Source organism: Tasmannia lanceolata, unplaced genomic scaffold, assembly GCF_043159265.1.
Source record: "Tasmannia lanceolata isolate RefF3 unplaced genomic scaffold, GAP_Taslan_0.1 ptg000018l, whole genome shotgun sequence".
Classification (NCBI taxonomy): Eukaryota; Viridiplantae; Streptophyta; class Magnoliopsida; order Canellales; family Winteraceae; genus Tasmannia; species Tasmannia lanceolata.
Window position 1 is genome coordinate 17522086 of NW_027518695.1, and position 21781 is coordinate 17543866.

General features: G+C 38.2%; 2 protein-coding genes across 2 annotated transcripts; both read right to left on the bottom strand.

Annotated features, from left to right (window-relative positions):
- Window positions 1-236: 236 nt before the first annotated feature.
- Window positions 237-9283, bottom strand: LOC143850958 (SNAP25 homologous protein SNAP33-like). The gene is made up of 6 exons (XM_077360256.1): window positions 9066-9283; window positions 7475-8065; window positions 2460-2553; window positions 2245-2378; window positions 2008-2105; window positions 237-528 (listed from the first exon to the last, which is right to left on the bottom strand). The coding sequence occupies exons 2-6, from the start codon at window positions 7976-7978 to the stop codon at window positions 429-431; spliced, it is 930 nt and encodes a 309-aa protein (XP_077216371.1). The 5' UTR covers window positions 7979-8065; window positions 9066-9283; the 3' UTR covers window positions 237-428.
- Window positions 9284-11211: 1928 nt separating this feature from the next.
- On the bottom strand, window positions 11212-21374 carry LOC143851078 (uncharacterized). Its single transcript, XM_077360399.1, has 2 exons — window positions 21037-21374; window positions 11212-12213 (listed from the first exon to the last, which is right to left on the bottom strand). The coding sequence occupies exons 1-2, from the start codon at window positions 21265-21267 to the stop codon at window positions 11350-11352; spliced, it is 1095 nt and encodes a 364-aa protein (XP_077216514.1). The 5' UTR covers window positions 21268-21374; the 3' UTR covers window positions 11212-11349.
- Window positions 21375-21781: the final 407 nt, after the last annotated feature.

Genomic DNA, 21781 nt, shown 5'->3' on the forward strand with positions numbered 1-21781 from the left:
CCACAATCATATTATTTCTCTCTAAATTGTGAAAGGGAAAATAATTTTCCGTCAGAAATTTTTTTCTTTTAATCCAAAATGGAAAAGCTAAAAACATTGAAAAGTTTTCCCTGAATCGTGACCGGGAACCAGTAATCGATCAGTTGGTATGATCTCTCTCTCTCTCTCTCTCTCTCTCTCTCTCTCATGCGCACAAATAGACACAATTCCACTTGGTTTGCTGTTTGCCAGAGAAGAGGAAGAAATCTGTAAATGTCATTAGACAATTCCATTTGGTTTACTGTATGCCAGAAAAAGGAAGAACCCTGTAAAATATCATGAGACCCATCTAAAATGGCAGTATAACCAAATTCTAGACAAGCATAAAGAAATCAAGTGAAGCTCAGCAAAAGTAGCTGAAAACCAGCTACTGCTCTTCAATCAATGGTCTATTTCCCGAGCAGACGACGCCCACGTTGGGTTACACCTTTCACTCTGAAGTTCAATTCCTCCACATCATCATGTAGATGATCCAGACCTGTGTTCTGCCTGCAATTATAAAAGAGACAGACACATTTCAGAACAGGATCAGAAATGAAACAAATAACAGAGGCTGAATACAACTTTGAAGATATAACAAAGTGAAGCCAATCTATGACAAGCTCTTATTGGCACCCTACAGTTTTGTAACTAGTATGCTGAGTTGCAGGTTTGTTTTTTTTCTGGGAAAAAAGAAAAGAAAATAATTATAGAAAATGAGACACAGATCTGAAAGATGTTATCAAACTGAAGGACAGAAAAACCAAGAGCTCGATTGAACTTTAAAGAGATCCTCTCTCTTGATGGTACGACCAATCAACGTGTAGCTATGTAATGTTTGGTGATCCAGTCCCTCAATGGATCCAGTTCTCAAGTACCTCCATAAAGAAAAAGACCCAACTGATGTTTCCTTAAAACCAACAGAGTTAAAATACTGTCGTATAATCCTCTACATTATGTGTTTTTTTAACTTTTAACCTAGTTTTATATGACTTGCAAAAATTGAAGATACAGATTAAGAAAATGAATTTCAACTATATGTAGAGACATATCGATTAGTCGAACCCTTGATTTTGTGTATGAATCACTCAACGATAAACAATCAAAAAATTATCACCTTGGAATTTAACGAAGGGTTGATGAGAACATCCAACATTGTATCAATATTTTCTTTTCTTTTTTTAAATCGCAAAATATCAATATTTTCTTCAAATTCATAATCACAAAAATACAAATAAAACAATAAATTAGAATGTCTGATATGTATACACTAGTATGATAGCCAGATCAAGGATTATCACAGTATTCAAGGGCAATAGCTTCTCACAACCATGGTTTTAAATTTCGGTTTCGGTGTGTTTCAGCCCTCCGAAACCGAAATTTCAAAATTCCGGCTGAAATCCGACGAAACCACTAAAAACAATATTTTAGTTAATACAAAATTTCAGCCGAAATTTCGGGAAAATATTATACAATTTAAATAATCGAGATTTTTGGGTTGAATTTCCTTAAATTTTGTACAAAACGATTTTTCATTATTTCGGCCAAAAACCTGTAACGTTTCGGGTATTGCCGATTTCGGTTTCGGGTCTGACTGAAATCCGAAATTTTGGATTTCGGTCAAAATTTAAAACCATGCTCACAACTGATGATTCTATATTTTGGATTATGAAAATAGCAGCAGTTAGGAAATAGCTAATCGCAAATGATGATTCTATATTATGGATTATGAGAATAGCAATGGTGGTCACAAAATCTCAACTATTGTGTTCTTTTTGTTAGTTTTTTTTTAGGAGTTCTGTTTTTGTTTCTTCCATTCTGTTCCAAGTAGTCTTCCTACCGTTGGGATTGATTGGATGAAAAAGGTTTATTTGGTCAGGAGCATCTTTGAATCGATAGGGTAATTTCACGTTATCATGAGATTCGTGACTTGTTAAATGAATAAATGGAAAAGGATGTTCTGATTTTATGTGATGCAAACGAACTGACCTTTCTATCTCAGATCCCATATCAACAGCCATATCCTTCAGCTGACCCAACACATTGCTTAAATCAGAAAGAGCATCATCTTGCTTTGCCTTCTCTACCTGTTATTAGAAAAAAATAGAAAAGAAACAAACAAGAGAAACAGATAAACCACACAAATATTGTTGTCCTTATGTCCCCTAATGCATAAATAAATAGTGATCTAAATTTGATATAATCAATAAAAATACCAACACAGACCTCAACTTTCTCTAGTGCATTTGATGGTTCAGAAGCATATTGTCGAGGATTTGATTGCCCCATAGGAGCACTCCGCCCTATTCCCAACCTTTCCTTCTGCTCTAAGTGATTTCCTTTTCTTTGGATTGGATCATCTGCAAATCAATCAACCGAAAATCAAATACAAACATTGATAGGGTAAAACAAATTCACCCCAAAAGTTCTAATAAACTAACCTCGTGTGATCACAGGGCCAGAAATTGTACGAGTTTTCTTTGGCTTCCATGTCTTGGAGAAAAGGCCCCCAAGACTTCCCAAAAGTTTCTCGCCCTGAAATAACATCAAAAAATCAGGAAGTGTTCCCTGTTATGAATTATAAATGTTGGGTATTGTTATTAGAAAGCCAGATTTTAGCTGCTAGCAAGGACATGCATTTTTTTGAAATAAGCTTCTGAGGCGGGCAGCTTTAACAAATAAACGAGCACATTTATAAATAAAACAACAGAGTTTTGTCTTTTGTACAACAGCCTATCCAATAAAACTTTACAAATAACGCATAACTAAACAAGCACATTTATGAATAAACAACAGAATTCGTCTTCTGCAGCCTAACTACAACAGCCTATCCAATAAAACTTTATAAATGATGCATAACATTTAGGCCAAGTTTGGCAGCCATGAATTGTTGAGTTGTTGAGTTGAGTTGGCAGCCATGAATTATTTTTCATGGAATATTAGCTATGATTTGGCCGACACTCTATTGCCGACTCACGTGTCCTGCCGTGTCCGACACGACACCCGTGTCCACACGTGTCGACACTCCTTTGGACACTTTTACTAGTATTGCTCGAAGTGTTAGACTTAATGTGGGTGTGTGGACATGTTTTTGTACCGTGTCAAGTGTGACATTCCGTTTTTTTATTGAATATTGTGTTTACCTCTTTTAGGCAACTCGTATCCATGTTGAAACTGGATACACAGATCTATATCCACATATCACGATTTCATATACTTTCTATTTTAGTTTATCCAGTCACGGCAGATGGACAAGAAGGGTGGGAGAGGGACAGAATTGAGAGGACATGAGTGAGGAGAGGATGAGAAATGGCTGAAAAACAAGCAAAAGAAAAACTCTACTCAAAATAGAGTTTTTTTCCCTAATATTTTATCCACTTCAGACCATCTTCTCACTCCCGTCTCAATTTCTCCCTCTCCCACTCTCCCGTCCTCTCAATTTTTCTCAGAACTTTCCAATACCTGGAGTCAATGACTTTTTTTTCTTTTTTCTTTTAAATTGACAAATATATTCATACTAGCAAAATTTACAACGGGGATCAGTAGTCCCACCAGATATACATAGTATGAATTGCCCAGGAGCATTCTCTTTGGCCCAAAAGAAAAGCCCATTACCCAATAGCCTCAATTGTAACGAATTCAACAAAAAGTGCCATATTGTGGGGCCCACCAAGCCAAGATCGTGACCTGCCACAGACTTCTCCACCACATTCTGAATTTGATTTTAAAAAATCCCACTCGAGAGCCCAAAGCTATTGTGCGTCCCTAACCGTGCACGATAGCCAACCACCCAACAATACTGTCGGATCTCCGGCTGCCTCCACCTCATACCACCACCAAAACCTAGCGGGTCATCCTCCCTGCCAACGACCACCCCCTTCTCCACGGTCACCACCTCCAATCCCTTCTATATCTCCTCCACAAAAGTCATCTTCGCCGGGGGAGTCTCAGCCACCATCATCGTCATCAAGAATCCGGCCACCTCCGTTGCCATGGGCCATCACACCCGTCCTCAGGCCACCACCCACGATCTTGATTCTGAAGACCACAGCCTCCTACGATCAAACCCATCAACCCCATTGCTAAGTCTGGCGATCCACAGCCTCCCAGATTCCCCATGGCCTCCAGATTAGGGGTGCAACTCGGGTCGGGTTGAGGCCAACCCAACCCAACCCAAAAAGTTCAACCCCCAACCCGAGTTTCAACCCGGCTTGGCTAGCCCAACCCAACCCAAATTGATTTTTCCCTAACCCGAACCCGAACCCAACCCAACCCAACCCGATTTCCCAAGTTGGGTTGGATTTCTGTTGAAATCTTAATGAAAAAAATGCCTTTTTAAATCAGTTACCCCATCAAATGCCTCTTTAAATCTTAATGAAAAAACTGCCTCCTTAAATCTTAATGAAAAAAATCGGAGAGAGAGAGAGAATCTTGTAGGTCCTGCGGCGGAACAACCGAAAAAGAATGAGAGATGGTCCGATGAAGGATTGGAGGCTGCTGGCTTCTCTCAAAGAGAAATAGAGAATAAGGATTTCTACTCTCTAGGTTAGGGATTGCCTTTACTTTTTGTTTTTGACTTTTTTATAAGTATATAAAGTATACACTATTATATTTTCAAGGACAGAAAATTAGAAGGTAGAAAAAACAACACGTGAAAAACTAAAAATGTCAAAAAGTAATGTGTTAATCTTATTCTTTGCAAGGTTACGGGTTGGGTCGGGTTGCCTGATGCCCAACCCAACCCAACCCGAATTTTGGTCGGGTTGCCAAACCCCAACCCGGACCCGAACCCAACCCGAATTTTGTCAACCCACCTCGCCCAAAATTCGGGTTCAACCCGACCCAAGTTGCACCCCTACTCCAGATCCGATAATCCATGGCCTCCACGGCCTCAACGCCTATAGCGGCCTTCCACAGCTCTAGGTCCAGCACCCCACTGTCTTTCACGACCTCCGGCAACCTCCACGGTTTTACTCGGCTCCAGGTCCAGCTTCACGGCCTCCATGGCTTCAGATTCGGCCTCTAGGGCTCCCAATCCAGCCTCCACGTCCCCAGATCCTACCTCCACAGCCCTAGATCTAGCCACAACGGAAGAGGCATACTCCAGATCTGGCCTCCACTGCTCATCTTTTGCTAACAATGGGAGAGACGAGAAAGAGGAGGCGAGACTCAAAAAAGCACCAATGGGGAGAGACCAAGGTTTTAAATCTCGGTTTCGGTTTCGGTTTCGGAACGAAATTTCGGACGAAATCTTGTAAAAATTTCACCGAAATTTCGGTGAAATTTTGGAAATTTCCGAAACGTTTCACCGAAATTTCCGAAATTTCACCGAAATTTCCGAAATTTCACCGAAATTTCCGAAATTTCACCGAAATTTCCGAAATTTCACCGAAATTTCCGAAACGTTTCACCGAAATTTCCGAAACGTTTCACCGAAAATTTCCGAAACTTCACCGAAATTTCCGAAATTTCACCGAAAATTTCCGAAACGTTTCGGCGAAGTTTGGTACTTTTCCGACTCACAGTGAATTTCGTTTCGGTTTCCACCGAAACCGAAATATTTCGGCCGAAACGAAATATTTCGGCCGAAACGAAACGTTTCGGCCGAAATTTAAAACCATGGGAGAGACGAGAGGGCGAGATTCCACAGAGAGAGAGAGAGAGAGAGAGGCCACCTCCCTCCCTAGGCGGAAGCCCTAGGGAGCCTAGGGAGGGAAGCGCAAGAAGTCGACCTTTTTTTTTCGCCTCAGAGATTGCCTTTTTTTCGCCTCGCTATTACCATCCCGCGCAGAAAACTCCTAATCGGAGTCAATGACTTTTTAAACATGATGATAACTTCAGATCTAAATGATGGATCAATACAGAATCAATTAACAATGTGGAACACATAAATGTGAATATCCACATTATCCATATAGAGACAAATTAAACACATGTACACAGGAAAATTACAATGGCTACCTGAGAACATTAGAGGTACATAAAAGAATCCGACATAAAAAAATATAATTACATGAGAACAAGATGAACATGAAAAATCCTCCAATTTAAAAAGGAGTGACTATGATGCTGCACCTCCCTGCACTTTCACAGTTAAGGGCAGGACAACCAAAAGCTCAAGCTCCTATATATGGAAGAGAAGGTATTGTAGGACAACAAAAGCATTGGAAAAGCATAATACACAGTTAAACACCACATCCATATACCAGTTAATGTCCTACCATATGAGCCTGAGAAGCTGCGAGTTTGAGCCAATCTTCAGGCTCTTTAAGTCAACATGACAACAGGAAACTAGGATGTATGGTCCCTAATATCAAATCAAATTTCATTTACACATTTTTAGAAAGAATGTCAGTTCCTGAAACATAGGGAGAAACAACTTCTGAGCAATCCGATGAGGAGTTTCCATTGTGCTCTTAAAGGATAGGGATTTTGGAAATTCATTGGGTTAGAAGCTGAGCTTTTTGAACCCAAAACAATAGAAAGAAGAGAGATCCATCCTAAATTGGGGCTACACAGGAGTGAATTGACAATTTGGATAGCAGAACGCGCAGACACAGATTGCAACAGCATAAGAGCTAGGAAGTAATCATGATAACTTGGGGTATAAACATGATTGCTTTGGCTTAAAAAACACATGAACCAAAGTCACAAATCAAGGTGAACCATAATATTTAGAAATAGGAGTCTCTACAGTAGCATTCCTTAAGCAACTGATGAGCAGTGAACATTTATTAATCCATTCCTGTGAGAATGATCCTTGTAATATTTATTACTCCACTTCTGCGGGGATGATTAGCTACTGTTTAAAAAATGATGATTTAAATTTGAAACAACTCCCAAATCCCATATCAAAATGGAAGAAACTATTTCTCAGTTTAAATGAAAATAAAATACAATCACAAAACAATAACAAAGGACAACAAGTAATACCTTCTAGTCAATTACTTGACACTGTAGGCACAAAGGGAAAGAACAAATAAACAGAAAATATATTAACCAAACAGTACTCCCTTTATTGGTCTGCATCAGACATGGACAGCAGGTGTCATTCTCGGCAATCTCACTAACCGCACTCAGACATCTGAACTCTGAATTGTTATCTTGGAAGAGGTATTATATCAAACATTACAGAAATAAGAACATCTGAACTCTGAAGTGATATCAGGGAAGAGATAATTATAGCAAACATTACATAAATAAGAAGTATGGATGTGTACCCTGATAAATAGAAATGCATTAGAACTACATAAACAATACCAAAAAACTAGAAAAGTGGAAAGATAGAATAAAGCATTGCCCTAGAAGTTGTGTTAAATTCTCAATGCATGTCTCAGTTGGCAATCTTTCAAAATATGGAATTTCAAGTTACATGGATATACATGGTTGCATAATTCCTTGTTCAGCATGCTATAAATATATAATACAAGATTGAATTAAGGAAAGAGAACATTACCCTACTGAGGTCATGATCCATGTCGGCAGCAACCATATGGGTTCGCGTAATTTGCTCACCCTGTTGATGCAAGGTTATCAGAGTCGTCGTAGCATCTTCTCTAATATCTTCAGCAATCTTCAGGCAACTGTTAACTTGCTTCGTGGTCTCTTCTGCCTTATACACTGCATAACCTTCCATTTCTGTCACAGTCTGGTTCTGTAACCCACCCGAGTCACGAAAATCATTCTTGTATTGGTTTTTTGCAGCCAAAGAAATTGAATGTGAAGACGATGAGGCAGAGGAATAAGCACCTCTCTCCTCTTCTTCATTGTAACTAAGAAGACTGGTTCTGAGATTTTCTTTACTGGGAACATGAGCAGATGTTCTTGTGGGTTTTAAAGTTTGATTCTGATCAGAATCAGTGTCAGAATCAAAAGGGTTAGAACCAGTTAACCCGGGATTGGCAGACTGTTGATTTGTGGTTTTATTCATAGCTGTTTTCATTATCCCAGTTTTAGACATGTGATGGTCAAAAGAAGAGATTGCAAAAATCAAATACGAGTCCTCGAATTCTGAAACTTGAACCAATGCAGTAATCTTCAAGGGTACCTAAGAATATCAATGAGATAAATTAAACAGCAGATAAACAAAAAGAAGATAAAATGCTCAAGAATCAACACAAAAGATAATGAAAAGAAGACGAGAAAAAAAAAGAAAAAAAAAGAAGCAGGGAGAATAAACCCCAATCTGAAATTCCTAAAACCAATGGGATGGAACCCAAAAAGAACAATTTAAAAAATAAATTGTAGAAATAAACATAAAAGAATACCATAGTAAAAATTCAAAAGCCAGAGAAAAAACTGAAATGAAAGGAGATATTAGAAAAGAATTCTTGAAATTCGCAAACGGGTAAGATAGAAAAAGCATAAATGACCTAACAAAGAGGAGAAAGTGGATTTCTTTAAGGAGATAAGAGCACAAATACAAAAGTACTTAAAATTAAACAAGAGGCTAGAAAACTGAAATTGGCCACACTGAAATCAGGGAATGTAATACAACTAGTACTAGATTACAGAGTTGAAAGAACCAATATAAAAGAATACAATAATCAAAACCTAGAAACAGAAAACAAAATTGAAATTTATGCTTCCTAGAACAAAAACAATCAAACAACAAAAAAATGGAACCCTAAAATTCCCAAAAAGGTCCAGATTGCAGGAACAAAAACAATCAAGAGACAGAAAAATCAAAGAAATTTGGAAACCCACAAAGGAAATTAAGAAAAAAGAAGGATGCAAAGATTAAAACGAAGAAACAAAATTGAAATTTATGCTTCCTAGAACAAAAACAATCAAGCAACAAAAAAAAGGTACCCTAAATTTCCCAAAAAAGGACTAGATTGCAAAAACAAAAGATTTGGAAACCCACAGAGGAAATTAAGAAGAAAAGAGGAAGCAAAGATTAAAATCTCAAACAACCCACAAATAAAAAGGGTGGAGATAAAAAAAACAACAAGAAAAATCACAAAAAAAAAAGATGAAAGAGGGGTGAAATCAAAACCCAGAAGCAGAAAAAATGAAATGAGAGAGGATGGTTTAGAAAAGGGTACCTGAAATCCTCAAGAGGAGAGGATTGTAAGTAATAGGAGAGAATGGGATAGATGAGGCAAATGAAAAAGGGGAAGAGGGTTCACCTGTTTTTAGGCAGAAATTTAAAGAGTTTTCTTCCTTCGGATGAAATGAGATGGTGAGAACAGAGAAGGAACAAGGAAACGTGGGAGCGTAAAAATATAGATTTATCGGTGAGAAGAATAAGACCGTTTGGCTCTTTTTTTATTGTATTCTTTCTTTTTGTGTATATAAGGGAAAATGCGAAGTAAATATTTACAGATTGCTGGTGGTTCCAACTATATTGAGCCAAGAGGGGCGCCATGTGGTCTAAAGACCATTTTGCCCACTTCATCTCTTTTTTCTTTTTCTTTTTATGTGTATTTTCATTTCCACTGGTATTCGGTCGGCCATTTGACATGAAAGAATAAGAAAAGCAAGAATAAGAAGAGCAAGGGAAGAGAATAGAATGAGGTTAAATTTTTTTAAAATGGGTCACCTCAGTAAAATAAATAGGGTTAAATCAACAAAAATCAGGTCAAATCAATAAAAATCAAATCAAATCGGTAAAAATTGGGTCAAGTGTTGGCAAAAAAAACACATTATAGTTCCCAATTTGATTTTGTGTTTGCTAGTCGACCTGATCTTTTGCGAGTCGGCTCGTTTTTTGTGAGCTGATCCAATCTTTTGAAAATGTATTTTTTTTTTCTGTTTTTTCAATGCTAATTCTTGGTTTTCCTCCTTATTTTCTTTTGAGTTGAAGTGGGAGTAGATCATCCAACAAATAAAGTGGGATGAAAAATAATCAAGAAATTTAGTAATGTAAAAGGGTAAAATGGTCTTTTGGTATGTACGGTGCCTCTCGAAGGTTAATAAAGTTGAAATTACTATCTATCCGTAAATTCACTCTTTGATCCTTTTATTTCGTTTAACTTCTGGGAAAAGAGAAAACGTGTCGGGAATATCCCGAATAAAATGACGAGCTGATTTCGTCCTCAGTCTAGATCTTCAGCAAACTTATTACCACCGTACACGTGTCGGTCACGAAAAATGAATTATCGTATTAACTAATGGGATATGATAAATTCGCGCCCCTGGAAGATAATTCGCACCACTGTACCCGGAATTGACGTCAAACAGCGTTGAAAAGGAAGGGTATGTGGCAGACTTTAACGCTGTTTGACGTCATTTGACGTTAAAGGGGTGCAAATTATCCTATAGGGAGTGCGAATTTATCAGTACCCTAACTAATTTTTCCCACGCCATGCGCAAGTAAGATATGATCCAAAAACAAAATTCCCACTTGAGACCTGTGGGCGTCAACGCGGTTAGATCCGCATCGTCCGTCCAATAAGTTGAAATTCAACAATCTAGATCAACGGTCCCAAACACTCGAGGAAGGGGAGACATCGAGCCATAGTTGGGATCATTTTCACGGTCCCACTAGGTGTAATCCAGGCCATTGATCCTCATGAAGAAAGCCACATGGTTGATAGATAAAGGGTTTGAGATCATACTTATGGCCACTGATCGGATCAACGGATCTAATCATCCATCCCAGTCCAGATGTGCCCAAGAGCCTAATGGGTTGAGGTTTAGTTCCCGATTATAAGCTAGGGGTGCAACTTGGGCCAGGCTCAACCAGAACCCGATGGGTTCAATCCAATTTCGGCTTGGGCTGGGAAAAGCCAACCCGATTTAATTTTGGGTCGGGTTAGGGTTGAAGCCAGCCCATTCCCTTAATTTTATTGCGGTTTTCAAAACTTTAGGATTATTTCTTTGTATCCAGCCGAATTCGGAAAATTGGGTTAGATGAGTTGGGCTAGGGTTGAGAGATTTAGGAGTGGGTTAGGTCAGGGCTGACCCTCTCCACCCAAGGCTCAGATTGGGTCAGGACGGGTCGGGCTTGGGTTGAGGTAATGCTAGCTCGGGTTGGGCTAAATCCGACCCAACCAGACCCATCTTGCACCCCTATTATAAGTTGTTTGGTTACCCTGAGACAGCAGGAATTAGAGCATATTGCTATTCCCACTTTCCTACCCTCAAACTTATATGGCTTTCTCCTGCTTACAGAACAGAGGAAGAAGCTCATGGCAAATCATTGATAAACTTGGATATAATATTTGGCAAGAGAAACAAAGAAAGAGGTAGATAATTGAAATGGTTACATTGATCTCTTACCAAAATAGTATCAAAATGATAGATCATCCAAGCCTACTTTCCATTAAAAACAGAGAGGAAAAACAATGTATCCTAGATACTTGTTTCCTACCCTGGAAATCCATCTCAAGCAAAGGCCACCCCTTCCCCCTGTTTCTTCACCAGGGCAATATGTTTTCGCCCTAAAAGGTGGTAATTGAACACGGACTCACTATTGCAAACAACATTGCAAATTGCACACATTCTCACTGAATCTGCACCAGTCCCGCTTTGCATTAGTTTCTGTCTCTTGGTCTCCAATTCCTCCCCAGCCTCTGATCTTAGTGCCCCTTTCCTCGTTTCTGATCCCCCAACATCTTTTCCCTGCTCCACCAGCGGATTTTCCCTCTTCTCTGCATCCGGGTTACTAGGCTTTGCTGCTGTATCGGCCTCTTTCTTTGGTTCTTCTAGTTTTTCAAGATTCTTGTTGTGTTTCTTCCCTAATCTGTGCTTGACAAGTGCGTCTTGGCTGTTGCAATCGATCTTGCAGATATCGCACCATAGGGATTGCAAAGCCGGGTTACTAGGCTTTGCTGTTGCATTGGCCTCTATCTTTGATTTTTCTAGTTTTTCAAGATTCTTCTTGTGTTTCTTCCCTAATCCGTGCTTGACAAGGGCATCTTGGTTGTTGCAATCGATCTTGCAGAGATCGCACCATAGGGATTGCACAGCCGGGTTAGGAGGCTTTGCTGTTGCATTGGCCTCTTTCTTTGATTCTAGTTCTTTAAGATTCTTCTTGTGTTTCTTCCCTAATCTGTGCTTGACAAGCATGTCTCGGCTGTTGCAATTCATCTTGCAGAGATCGCACCATAGGGATTGCACAACCTTATTTTTCTTTCGGCCCTTCTTCTTAGCACCATCGGCAAAAGGGGGAATCATGTGGCCATTCCAGTACATTTGATTTGGATTCACAGCAGCCCATTGGTCAATGCTATTTGGAGGTCTAATGACCTGCGGGGAATCAAGAAGAGATTAATCTGAAAGCAATGCAGAAGAAATGGGTAAATGGTATCCACATTCCTTGTTTTAGAGTTTTCTAATTAGCCGTTAAAGACTGTTACAATTCCCAGAATGATATCTACCACCAATTAGAAAAGCGTCCAACAAAAGTGGGGAATGCCATTATCAAAACAAGGGAGTGTGGATATCATTTAACAAGAAATAAGATAGCAAATTAGTATGAAGTATGACATGTATACATAAACTCTACACATGCATATATACATATGCATACTTGCTTATTCCGGCAAAAAAAAACTTTCCATGTTTCTCTTTCGTAGATGAGGCATGCATTTGTTCACCCTCATACAAACCAATGCATAATTCTTTTTCTTTTTTTTTGAAAAGAAGTAACTTTATTGATAATGAAGATCCATCCATAGATGTTTACCTTCACTGTTGGGGTCGATGGTTGAAGCTTTGTATTTCAACCTTGAGGTCGCAGGTTCGATCCCAGCTTACAACCCAAAAATAGTAATAAATAAAAAAGATCCATACAATCGGATGGCAGGACAAGATGTCCCCCCATCCCTAACTGAAGTACACTTATGAGACTTACAAAGCTACGAAGCTTCCTCCCTAAAACAAGGCCTAGCACAATTGAACGAAAGAGTGTTTTTTTTAGAACGGCATTTCATGTCATTAAAATAGACCGAGATGGTTGAATACAAAGAAAGAATAGAGAAGAAACAATAGCAAGAAACAAAAGGAGAAAATCAAGGTGGTAAAAAATCAAAAAGCTCAAAATTTTCCTTCTCCACCCCTTCCTTAGCAAGCCTGCCCAGTGCCCCATTCACGGAACACCGCACGTGCCTGAAGACAACAGATGAGGACGAAAGAGGGTTGTATCACCTCCACACGCATCTTTCTTTTCTTTTCTTTTTGAATGGTAGCAGATTTCATTAAAAAACAAGCAAGAACGAGATGGTCGAGCCGGAAAGATACAAAAAGGAAAAAAGCAATAGAACAATAAAGAGATCAAAGCAAGAGAAAAAAACATCCTCAAGGGGGAGGAAGGTAATAGACCTCCACGCGCATCTTAAAATTAACTAGGAAAATAGTTCATTTTACCTTGATCCACATCCTAAAATGAATTCCAGTTCCCATCTTACCTTGATCTCAAAAGAGCAAGAAAATTAAGAACAATCTAACACTCCACCCATGCATGCATACATACACCAAAACTCATAAACACATACATACAATTTAAATACACAATGGACTTGCAAAATAGTATTATTATGATACTTGAGAAGGCCATGTATGCCACCATACAAGTGGTACATGTGCTTGGTGATCAGTACTAATGATCTCATAGTTCATCACCAGGCGACCCAGTGGAACCAGGCCCCATGCCAAACGTCAATTACATTAAGATTAAGCCATACAAACAGCCAATGGCTTAGACAAGCCTAAAAGAATGCCTTTGGCGACCCAGTGGAACCAGGCCCCATGCCAAACATCAATTACATTAAGATTAAGCCATACAAACAGCCAATGGCTTAGACAAGCCTAAAAGAATGCCTTTTTCATCACCCATGAACAAGGCCTACGATCACCCAATGACGGAATGACCCGGGACGATGAGTCAGAGGCCGACAAGATTTACAGAACTAATCACGGTACACATGGGCACATGGCGGTAGACCCATGCCATAGAGTTCACCATTTTCCTTAATGAAAGCATTGATCATCTAAAAAGACTCTTTTAACATTGATGTGATCTGAGTTACACAATAATATGCAGATTTCCTATTAAGTAAGAAAAAATAAAGCCTAATTTGAAAGCAAGTAGCAATAAATGGGTAACTCAACAGTAAAAGATGCACTCTTCGTAAAAAAGAACAAAACGCAAAAGAGAAAACCAAAAACTACAAGTTGTTTTCTTTTCAACTGAATTGGGAAAAGCAATTCGGGGAAGGAACAGCAGTCCACTATTATATGATTCAAGTGAGAATTCATTTTTTAGCTATAAATCTAAAGTGAGTACACTTCATAACTCCGGATGAAGACTGCAAACGAAAAGTTTGAACACGTTAATTAAAAGAGGGATTATAACGATCTAATTGACTATAAGACATCAGGAACCAATTGCTAAGTGAGGTGGAAAAGGGTCTACTAGATAATGTTGAGGAGTCATTTTCCAGTAATCTATGGCATAGATCTAACACTATCATGAAATAATTGGCTTTAGTCTACCAACACTGACCCAAATGCTTGGCAATCATACTGCAATATTAGGTTTTGTATTATTTGGATAAATGTAGTCAAGAGGGCAAAAAATATGAATTGCTGCCTACATTCAACAGAATACATCTCACATAAATTAAGGCACCAGCAATCTTATGGATTCCTGCCCAAAGCTATGCGCCAACAAAGCTTGTAAGCAGAAACACCTTCACAACATCGAGATCATTCAAACTCATCATCCACCATGAATGTTTTGCAAAATCATTTTGCTTGAGGCTGCTGCCATGACACTGTATTTCATTGACAGAAAACCTTAATCGTTATAGCTTTTCTTAAAACCCCTAGTTAGATATAGGGTGGGAAAAGGTGAGAGTAGAATCATGGCCAGGAGAGTCTAGTATGTTGCATGCTTTTCCGAACTTATACCTCCTAGAGGCAAATAGAGATGCGTGAGTTTCTGATTATCTTACCAACGGAGGAGATGGAAGGGTAATCTGGGATGCTAGACTTAGGTGTAATCTTAAAGATTAGATCACCAATTTCGCCTTTCTCATAGTCTTTGCATTCCCACTATTGCTCTCCCAAACTTTCAGATGAGAGAGTTTGGAGTCCTGACCCTCAAGGATTATTTTCTGTCCGTTCTTTCTTGTACAGGTTGCATGCAAGCAATGTGAGATCTTCTCGGTATGCAAAAATTTGGAGATCCGTAGCCCCTCCAAGGATTAAAGCTTTTACTTGGACTATGGTTAGTCGGAAGATTAGCACTTGCAATCGGTTCAAGAAAAGAAAATTTTCATATTGGAAGCAGGTGCATTTTATGCAAAAAGCAGGAAGAGACACTGGGCCATATCATTGTGCATTGCTCTTTCTCCTATCGAGGTAGACGCCATTGGTAAACTGTATCAGCCTATCATGGGTCCTCCAAAGGCCGATTAGCAAAATCTTCTCAAATTGGTGTGCGAGTCCCTTTGGAGAAACTGGCCAAGCATTATGGAAGGCAGCCCCATACGCTATCACATAGCACATTTGGAAGGAAAGGAACAACCACATATTCAAGGACACGAGAAGGACTTGGGGAAGGATGCTACTAGATGTGAAAATTGATATAATCTTATGGGGGTGAAAGGATAAGTTAGGAGGAACTTACCAAGTGAGAGATGTGCTGAGAGAGTGGCAAGCAATTGCACAAGAGAATAGACCAAGACCAATTGTTGCTCCAAACTGGCAGCCACCTCTTATTGGTTGTCTCAAACTGAATTTCAATGGGAGTTCAAGAGGCAAACCGGGCCCATCAGGGATCAGTGGAATTATTCGTGACTCAAAGGGAAGGCCAATAACGTTGTATTTAGGATCTACTGGAATATGTGACTCAAATGAAGCCAAAGCTAAAGTGTTATCATGGGGCCTTAGGTAGTGCATGGAAGCTCGTCTCGTCCCTCTAATGATTGAAGGAGACTCAACCAATGTAATAGCATGGGCATCTAAGAAGGCAAAAGGCCCATGGAAGTTGGCATATATCATTGCTGAAATTAGGGACCTCATTCGTAACGTTAACCCTCAAATTCAACAAATGAGGAGATCAACAAATGAATCGGCGGACGCATTGGCAAAACAGGGAGTGGACATGGCTGAAGAACAAGTCATGGTAAATGTGTTAGAATAGTCTTAAATGTCACCAGCAGAAATGCTTTGATATTTCTGTCCTATATGTCACAGGGCATTCAATATTTTTGGGGGTTGTTTTCAATGTTTATGGATCTAACCATTGGGTGTGGGGCTTTGGGTTGGCGCTGCATGTTGTCTTTTTTCGAGTAGCATGATGATGTAAATGTCTTGATATCGGTGGGATGCCTCTTCCCCGATGATGTATTTCAGTTAATGCCATATTAATAAAATTCTTGTTACCTTTTTTTTTTTTGAAATAATGATAATTTCATTAAAGGAATAAAAGAGGGCCCATCGTTATGGTCAGAGCTACGAGAGAAGCAACTAAGAAAAAAGAAAATACAATAGAAAGAAAGAAAATTGTTAGCACTGGAATTTGGAGAAGGGCAGCAATGAAGTATGAAGTTATGACTGTTCCTACTGCCTCTACCATAAGTTATTTTGAACATCCTAAGGCCCTAAGGAGGTCAGGACGTTTGAAGAGGAGAAGACTCTGAACTTGGCTAGGGCAAGGAAGTATGACATGATTGTAATTGTGTGTAGCATGTATGTTCATAAATTGTAAAGTGTACAAGTGCATTGTGTGCCACATCATCAATGTGTGGGCCGTTAGTGAGCTGGCATGACAGCTAAGCATGAGCTGTCATCCACTAAAGGGGCTGGGATTTTTCTATAAATAGGGTCTAGTATAGAAGTCTAGTTTGGTTTTTATAGTGATTTTAATTTTTGGAGTTTGTAGAGTCTTGGAGGGGTTCCAAGAGAGGAGGAGGTTTCTTCTGTTGGACATTTGCACGGCTCTTGCAGCAGTGCAAGTTCGCGTGAGGTTTTGTAATTCCTATTGTTAAAGTATTAAAGATAAATAACGCCTTTCTCCAACAGCTTGAGCTTTTGGAGAAATTGGTAAGTTAACATGGTATCAGAGCCAAAGGTCTCGAGTTCTAACCTCCCGGATAGCAAAATTCCACATGCGATGGTCGGCCCAAAGTGGGACAACATGTGCCACGTGTTTGCCACACGTGCAGGGGAGTGTTAAAGTATAAAAGATAAATAACGCCTTTCTCCAACAGCGTAAGCTTTTGGAGAAGTTGGGAGAAGTTGGTAAGTTAACGCCTATTACTTCTTGGAGTTCTATCTTAGATTTCTCTGAAATTGCACTCTTTTCTTCGTTTCTACACCTAGATCTATGCATTTAAGTTTGTATCTTTGAGATTATGTTCTTTGATTTAATTTTCACTTGTAGTTTGAGAATTGAATAAGAAATTTCAGAATTGCTTCGAATTCCAGCCAAAGTTTCTCTGAACGTCAGTCCAGTTCTCTTCGAGAATCCTGCAGATTTTTCTGCAAGTTTCAGATCTGAACTTCAATTTTATAGATCTAAATCAGATATGAATTTTAATTTCAATTGTCCGCTCGCCGATCCACACCAGACTAGGTATCAGAGCATACCAAGTCACGGATAGAGCTTGAGTTTTGCTTCCCGCTCCACATCACAGTCTCCCACCCACCCACATGCCGCCTCATCCTAGAATCCTGTCGAAAGCCGCCTAGGGGAGCTCACTAAAGGATGGCAAGAAAGGGATGAACTTCAGTTTGAATAAGCAGTTCAGATTGACCCCATTTTCACCTCTTTTTTCAATATATGGATCATATCTTGGCCCCATTTGCCTCTGTGACATCTGCTGATTTACGAATTTGTTGTCGGTCCCACTCGAACTATTAAGAAACCTCGATGGCAACTATCAAGAAATCATGGTGATACATTCAATTATCATAAATAATGTTATCCCACATCACTATGCCAATAATATTAAGCTAAATCAAATTTATTAACAATAATCATCACTTAGCCACCACCACTTCCCCAAGAAAATGTTAATATGGACTCCCACCTCCTTCCATCATTGGCTTGCATAATCCTTCCAGCCAATTGCAAGAAAGATCATATGTTCTTCAACCCCCTTCCCCCCCTCCCATTATACAAAAAAACATTAAAAAAAAATAAAAAAAATTGAACCCCCTAAAGTTGTTGATATCTTTAGAGACCAACAAATAGTGAGGTTGGAATGAAGTAATTTTAATAGCGAAAATCACCCAGGAAAAGATAACCTACACATGTGTGGTGCCAACTTTGAAAGATTCTACCATACAAGTATTCTCCAACCTCATACAAATATTAGTTTTTTTTATGAAAAATCATAGAAATATTAGATGCGATGGCTTTAAAATTAGGACACAATAATTTAAAATCACTGAAAGATTTGCTAATACCAAATTGAAATTGAGTAAATCCTCATATGCTAGAATCTTGATCCCATTTCATTGTCAGTGGATGTACATTTCTCCTTCAAATTTAACAAATGTTCTCCAAATCAACCATTTATTTGCACTTTTAAGAATTTAAGATTTAAATAAGATCGCATCTTTGAGATCAATATATTAGCTTAAGATTCAAAATCCACTTATGATTTCAACAAGTACCATCCAAATAATAAAACTTTATACCTAGCATATGAAGCCTTAAACAGGCATCCTCATTTCCATCAAAACACTAATAACTGTCATACCAGGATATTGCACCGATGAACAAAGCAGTTCACTGAACACAACTGAGAGATGGAACATAGCCAGAATCATCAATATGAGTGCTCTCAGAGATTAAACATGCTTTTAAAAAAAAGTAAATGACAAGAGAAAAAATAAGGAAACAAAATAATTGATGAGAAAAAAAATAAAACAGTTTGCAACCCACAGATTAGTTTTGGAGTAAGAAAATCTATCCATCCTTGGCTAATTGTCAGGAATAAGAGATACGAAGTAATGTAGCACATAAAAGAAAGAAGAAAACCCAATAAGTCTAGATTGAAAATCAACAATATTCATACAATAAGCAATTACTAAACAGAAGAAAGAACCACCCATGTGCTCCAAAGTCTTGATAAGATTCACCATGATACTCCTGTCATGCCTGGATAAATAATCAAGCCACTCTAGCAGCAAAAATTGAACAAAAGAAAGAAATACAGTGCATGCTACAATCAATACTGAAAAAAGGTTCATACGTACCCAAATGTAGGGAAAAATAAAAAGAAGCAAACCACTTACCCAAATGTAGCATCACAAAGTATCAAACCAATAATAAAACAATGTCTTATGATCAAGGTTTTAAATTTCGGTTTCGGGGTCAATTTCGGTCCTCACCGAAACCGAAATTTCAGCCGAAATCCCGGAATTTTGTATTGGGAGCTCGAAATTTCATTTTTTGGGCCGAAATTACCGAAATTTCTGTTATTTCGGCTGAAATTTGGTAAATGATTAAAAAATTAATACTTTTCATGAAATTTTGGCGAAATTAAATTTGGTGCGTTTCGAAGATTTCGGGTTTCGTTCGTTTCGATTTCAGTGTTGACCGAAATTTCGGATTTCAGTCAAAATTTAAAACCTTGCTTATAATACACAATAGAAGCAATTTACCACATAAAATGTTTGTTAAACGTCAAATGCAGTAAGCAAATAACCCGTACCTCTGCAATTAACAAACCACGTACTCGTATTGATTGTTTAAGATTTAAACCCATCTGTTGAGGACATAAACTTGGATAGGATAGAATGGAAGAAAATGATCCACGTAGAAGAACCCAACTAAAGCCAAGATTAGAGCCGGGTAGATTCCTTTCACCTTCTTCATGAAAATTTTCAAAAGGATTCATTTAGCCGACCCCAACTAGTTTGGGACAAAGGCTTTGTTGAGTTGAGTTGAGTTGTTGAGAATGATTGCTTGTAGAGAAAAAAAAACCATGCTGTCCCAGCAATTTTCTTGCTCTAAGAAAACATGAAACTCATCACCAATCAAGGTCTTGAATGTAACTACCCATTTATACCAAAACCACATAAAAATGAGACTAGTCACACACTAATCACTGAAAACCCAATTGCAGAAAAGTATTCACTCCAACATACTCCAGATAAGAAGAATCAAGAGCATCCCAACAAAAAATAAAACAAAGGAACACAATTTCCAAGCAAATAGACTATCGGCAGCAGGTCCAGGGCCAAATATAATAACCAATTTGCTCTAACCAAATCCTTATTTGAGAAATGAAGAAAGAAAAAGTATTGAAACCAAACTCATTAAGCATAAATTTAAATACGAATAACTAAATAAATATATAAATAAACAAAATTTCAAAACCCATATGGATGGAACCATTTTTCATATCAAATAATATCAACCATTTTTCATATCATCTCATCAAACAAAAAAGGAAAACAAAAGAACCCCACAAAAATAAAATATAAAAATATCCTAAAATGCAGAAAAGAAAAGGAAAAAAATCGGGAAGGAGATCATCACTTACAGATGATCATGTCAAAGCATACTAAACAAGAGAAGTATAAATAAAAATAACTAAATGAATACTAAAAAAAACTAAACAAAAGTAGTTTAAATAATAATAAATAAATGGATAACCTAATACACAGTCCATACACCAATCAACAACTAATTTCAGCTCCAACCCATTTCATCTCATCAAACAAAAAAGAAAAACAAAGGAACCCCACAAAAATAAAATACAAAACTATCCAAAATGCAGAAAAGAAAAGGAAAAAAAATAAGATCACTAACTTACAGATGATCATATCAAAATCATACTAAACAAAAGAAGTATAAATAATAATAACTAAATAAATACTAAACTGCACAAAAAAATACTAAACAAGAGAAGCACAAAAAATAGTAACTAAAGAAATAACACAATCCAGTCCATACAACATTCAACAACTAATTTCAGATCCAACCCATTTCATATCATCAAACAAAAAAAGAAAAACAAATGAACCCCACAAAAATAAAATACAAAAAAAATATTCCAAAATGCAGATTTTTTTTTATTTTTTTTGAGGAATGAGATCATTACTTACAGATGGATAACTAACAGGATGCTGAATCACATGCTGCTGGTAGTTGGGGGGGTACTGAACACCTTGGCCTTCAAAACCCACTTGGGAATAGTAAGAATTTGAATCTGGTTGAGGGTATGAGGGAATAGGGTTAGGGTTTGGGTTTGGGTTTGGGTTTGGGTTTGGGGGGTAGTATGTGTAATTGGGGTAGGGAGGAGGATTTGCAGTTTGGAATTGGGCGTATGGTTCCATTAAAAATGCATTCGAAAAACAAGGGAAATGATTTCTCTGGTTTTCCCGAATGGGTAAACAAAGAAAAAGTTTGCTGTGTGTAAAGGAAAAGAGGTGATGGTGGATCTTAACATGAGCTTGGGGTGTGATGGAGCTTAAAGTGCGCACTCCTTTTTAAAAGGCAGAATATTATGGCTACAGTGAAATTTGAAAACTTACCAAAAAAAATAGAAAACGGTTTCTACACACCGGTGTAAATAACTTATCTACACACTAGCTTAAAATACAATGGGGCCCATATTGTTTGGGTGATCTAAACCATTTATTTGATTGGCCCTCACATAGATAGGGTGTCCACAAAAAATCAGCTAGGATCATCCCAACCCTACGATTTGTGGAGGTAAAATGGACGTGTATAAACCTTCACAAATTTGTCCATTTTTTGCCTCCACGGTTCGAAAGGTTAGATGATCCTATGAAGCTGATTTTTTAGGCACACCATAGTGAGGGCCCATAAAATGAATGCTTTGGATCA